This window comes from Hyalella azteca, unplaced genomic scaffold (genome assembly GCF_000764305.2).
Source record: "Hyalella azteca isolate HAZT.00-mixed unplaced genomic scaffold, Hazt_2.0.2 contig5432, whole genome shotgun sequence".
In the NCBI taxonomy this organism is placed as follows: domain Eukaryota; kingdom Metazoa; phylum Arthropoda; class Malacostraca; order Amphipoda; family Hyalellidae; genus Hyalella; species Hyalella azteca.
Genome location: NW_025935622.1, coordinates 755682 through 761138, shown reverse-complemented (window position 1 = coordinate 761138; position 5457 = coordinate 755682). Strand labels below are relative to the sequence as shown.

The 5457-nt window shown below is 35.6% G+C and overlaps 1 protein-coding gene across 1 annotated transcript in view; it reads left to right on the top strand.

Annotated features, from left to right (window-relative positions):
- Nucleotides 1-722: 722 nt before the first annotated feature.
- Nucleotides 723-5457, top strand: part of LOC108666344 — a 142844-nt gene continuing 138109 nt past the window's right edge. The window contains exon 1 of the mRNA XM_018153196.2: nucleotides 723-1182. Coding sequence (XP_018008685.1) covers nucleotides 1000-1182 — 183 coding nt within the window. The 5' untranslated portion in view covers nucleotides 723-999. The remainder of the gene's footprint in view (nucleotides 1183-5457) is intronic.

The following is a 5457-nucleotide window of genomic DNA, read 5'->3' as shown; positions in this document are numbered from 1 at the left end:
CGTTTGCATAAAAGTTAAGAAATTTTGTACTGCTTTTTTCCAAACAAATGTAATAGTTTGGAATAGTTTGTAATGTTAATGGAAGTTCTTTGTTTATCGTCAAAGACATTGTCATAAATTGTTTGTGTACACACCTAATTCGAAGTTAGACTGCGTTGCAGTGAGCTGGGATGTTTTCACCGTATGGTGGTTTTGCAAAACAGACTTGAACATAATAATCAAACCATGTTGCTTTCAGAAATCAGTGTATTAATATAATAATGCCATTTGGTGAAATTAACTATTTCAAAAATTAATCAAACGACGATAGCTTTCTACTACTTCGAGTCGGCTGTATACATGTCAATCAATCGCTAAATGCAGGCTCCAATGTTTGAGTTTATCTTATCAGGCTGCCCATATCAGTTAACAACAAGATAAACGCTTTCCCAAATTCAAGTATTTCCCCAACGTCGCCATACTACTACTTGTTGCTTATATATATATCTTTTCCATCCTACTTTACTGCATAAAATTTGTTAAAACATACTTGAGAAGTTAAAAAAGAGGATTATGTATTGAAAGTTAATGACAGATGGTTGGTAGTTCTCAACGAAGGACTAAGAGAAAATTCAAATGCGGGAGTTGCGTCTGGAGAGATTGAGCATCGTTATTTCTATATATGGAAGGCAGTTAGTGAACTTATCGCTGTCTTACTACGCAGTCCTCATGAAATCATTGTGGGAAACGGTTCATGTTTGCAGCAATCCAACAATACGCAATTTGTTGATCAATAATTTTGTTGTAAAACTTTGCATTTGCTTCGAGAAGCGGCGTGACTTACTAATTGCTAAAACCCATAAATGTGACGCTCCGAAAAGGTTGAACGGTGTCGGAGGACTGATGTTCTATTTATAATAGCTACTTTATCAAGCACTGTACGATGCCCATGTATTTGAACCAATGGGTTCAGTTTATACCAATGATAATTTCCAGTAACAATAATTGAATTCAACAATCATGTCTGACCCTTTCAACGGCGCCACATTCGATGTGATGAGGAGTCTCTCTCCTGCAAGTGTGTGTGGAAGCGTCCTCACAAGCTCTCATGTTGCGGAGGCGGTTGGGACTTATTATGTAGCAAAGGACGAACAGAAATTGACGAATACTGTGGCTCAAGTTCCACTTGCAAGACACGCTGAGGTACGTTAATTGTGGCTTATAGATAGCAAAAAGAACGGAAATATTAAGTGATTCTTACCTCATGTTCGTGATTGAAAGAAAATTTTAAAGAGAGCAGTAGTCGCACTCACTGGATCTTTTATATTAATTTTAAAGAATTGAATTAGTGCCACTAATCTTGATACTTACGTTGCATAATCATCACGTATTTATTATTAATATTTTGATGAATATAATCGCAGTCAATTATTCAGTGTACTAATTACTCTAAGTAAGTAAAATACATAGAATGTAGATGCTATATTTAGACAGATCAACAGATCGTTTTCATTTCTGATTCGCGGTAGACTTATTATAATCATTACAAATAGGAAATTATGCATTCATCACATGATTTTAGTTTATTTTGAAGGGAGGGCTCAATTTTCCTAAAGAAGTTATACGTGTTGAAAAATTCGTTCAGTAACTTGAGAAAAACGTTGTATTATTTTTAAGTTTAGAATAGAAGTGAGACGATGAAATGTCCATGCATGTAAAGTTGTTTCGACGTAAAAGAAATTTGTTTGATCATAATACTCATATAGAGGCTGAATGCGAGTTGAACTTTTTAAAATATGAGTTAGTTTAATGAGAACTTGGAGAATTTTCTGACAGATTTGATTAAAGAAATACAAAAACACTGACAGATTGTTCATTACCAGGATTAGACCAACGAGTTAGAGGATCAGTTTTCTGTGAAAAATTCTAATCTATACGTCTAACTTTTTATATAATCGCGTTGTCTATGTTCGGGGACAAGCTAGATGGGACACAATCTTCAATGCTGAAAAGATGAATTTAAGTCATAATATCTTTTTTAAAATCATAATGATATTGATGAAGCAGTTGTTTGTTGCTGTCGTGCGCCCGAACCTGGAGTTTGGAAACGTTGCCGACACTTCTATTCTATTCTATAATATCATAATTTTTACTATATTTATTTTCTATTGAATAAAAATTTATTTTCTATATAATATTGGTATCTAGATCCAGTTTAAAATATCTAACTAACTATATAGGAGGACATAATTTTTCATAGCGAGATAATAAGAATAAAGTCAATTTTTCCGCTGTCGAGCTTTATTCATAAAACGGAATGTTCTCGATGCCTTCAACGGATAGTTGTCTTCGCTCCGGGAACTAATTGTCTGACGACATTGAAACGCTCGCGTCTCGTGTCCGCAGCTAAGTAAACGCTAGCGTGTGGGTTGGACCTAGTACCTACGGTGAAATATCGTCGATTCGTTGTCTTTGTTCAATAGTCCTCAGTCCTGTAAGCTGGAGTTATCGGAAATCTCTAGGGCGTGACCATACCATATTTTTTTAGCAGTTTAACAGGTACACATAACACAGTTATTAACCCTTTCGTGACTGACGGACTGTGACGTCCCGCTCAATGTTTTACTCCATAACTTGCATTATTAGTTTATTACAGCGTACCATTCGAGGCATAGCTAGCTAACTACAGGGACACATGAGTAACACTCTTGCGCCCTATGTCAACTCAAAAGTAATTGACTGACGGGACAGTCCTGGGACTGTGATCAGTGTGATGTCCCGCCCAACGCCAACGGTTTACTCTATACCTAACTTGCATCATGCACGATCCACGATGCATGTATTGCTAAATTCAAGGCATAGCTAACTACAGGCCCGCACAGGGACATGGACATATAAGAAACACTCCTGCGCCTACATATGTAAAATCTAAAGGAATATTATTATTTGTTTTTTTGGGATATGTTATTATATAAGCTATTACACGATTTTAACAAAGGAAGTTTGTCAATGTCTGTTTGTGATATTACATATTCAACTACTAACAAAAAATATTACGAAAATGTTTTTTTTAGCAAAATCAGTGATGTTGCAAATTGTGTGACTGTGACCTCAGTCCTCATATGAGTCATTTGCAGAGCTGGGCAGCGCTACATTGAAATGTAGCGCCGCTACCGCTACCGCTACATGCTCTAAATGTAGCGGGCGCTACCGCTACCGCTACATCCACTAGAATGTAACAGGCGCTACCATAGTGGCAAAGCAGAGAGTTTTTTAGACTCTCCTTCAAGTTCATTTTTGAGTCCTATAAGTAGACCAGTAAAGTATCCTGGATACCAGTATTATCATACTTAAGAAATTGGTTAATATTGGGAGTAAATGATGAAATTAAAAATGAACTGATTCTAAAAAAGCTCTGGTTTGCCACTATGGGCGCTACCGCTACCGCTACAGTAAAATGTAGCGCGCTACATCAGATGATCAGCCGCTACAATGGCCAAAATTATTGGAAATCTCTAAATATTTATTGTTCTGCTATTGGGATTTACTCATTAACATTTAATGATAATAAAACATTTTTGAAACATATCAATGCAACTTTATTGCAATGAACCTAACCGAACTAGTATGGGTTAGATACAATAAATAAAAGTTACAGTTATTTTTATGTTTTACCTTCCCTACATCAACATGGATGTGAATTTTAATCTACCAATCTAAAAAATTATCCACATATACATATAAAAATCAGTCTTTTTTGTATATATATATGTGGATTATTTTTGAGATTGGTAGATTGAAGTAGACATCCATGTAGGGAAGGTGAAACATAAAAATAACTGTGTAAAAATAACTGTAAGCAAACTGAGAGATGAAAAAACCTGTAAGTGGTAACTGGTAACAACTTAACAGGCCACTATGCAGAGGGTGGATGCAGCGTCGCCAATAAATGGATTTTCACCATGGTCAGGAAGATGTGCCAGGTACGCGGGAATTTATTTTGTCATTTTAACGACCTGCGCGGTGCACCATACTACGTTGGTAAATTAATGCAACATGCACCGTACTTTAGAAAGCTAAAATAGTTCTACTATTTTAGTCGACAATATACGCGAGTATATTGACTATGCGAGTCGAACTGACAATAATAAAATGTAAGACATGTCCGGGTTACTTCTGACTCTTCCGGTTGTCCGCCTTGTCTGTAATAAAGCAGTCTGACCGCTCTAATGTGACCGAAACTACGCAATCGAAAAAACGTTGTTTACATTTTTTGCGGGAACTCATCGCAACTGATTTCCGGACAAGCTTTGCTGCTGACGCTGCATCGTAATCCATCCAACGTACCGGAAACCTTATTTTTTTCTAAATAGTTGGCTGAAGACTGAGAAATATATTAATCGCAAGAATTTCAATCTAAATGTGTCGGCAAGATCTTCTGAAGGCGAAAATTTTGCCGATAATGTGTCGCCGTAGGTCTTTAAATCTTTGTTCACTCTCCGCACAGTGGTTAACAGGTAACAACTAAAATGTTGACACTAGTAACAGGCTGAGGTTGACAACATTACACCGAAATCTTTCATACAGTTTTATTCTGTAATTTATATTATGTATGTATCATACTGGTTTTTAAATAATATTTAATAATATTAAGGGGACCGGCTATCCTAAAAATCGGAAATTTTTGTTTTACCATTTTCTTGACTCATTTTGTAGCTGCTGAAAAGGCGCGTCTAACATAGTTTACCGCATGTCTGTGCGTGCTATAATTTTTGCGGAAGACAATTTAAAAATATATAAATGAACATTTTTCTAAAAAATATGTACAGAGATTTATTTGAATTAAATCTGTATATATAGATCATAACTCTCGTTAATTACAAAGAGTTTGCACTCGTTTGAAAGCTACAAACGAGATGCGTTCAGCAAAGCTACAACCATAGATGTACATGCAATACTTTTTTGTGTAATGCAGTCTTGAACTTTTATAAAATGATCATTTTATATCATTATTTACAAATAAATGGTATTTTTGTCATTATTTAGGTTAATTGCAAATTGTTTGCACTCGTTTGAAAGCTGCAAACAAGACGCGTTTAACAAAGCTACTACCATGGATGTACATGCAATAGTTGTTGCGTAATGCAGTTGTAAAGTTATGTAAAATGAATATTTTATATATATATATATATATCAAGGACTACTACAGACAGGACATGCATAGCCTATGTCCAGCCTCTGCTAGCAGAGGCGATCGCCTACACTATGAAAATGCTGGTGTTTTAGTGGCATCAACAAATGATATGCCCATAATTGTTTCATACAATAGTATTACAATGTGTGTAGTAGTCCTTGGTCAGAACCATAGACTTTTTGCCAGTTTTGAAGTTCAAAATTTTGTACTAAGCAAAGTAGGTACCATTTTCCTGCCTTCATACACTGATAAAAAAAATATTTAAATGGAGTGGAATGCACCAC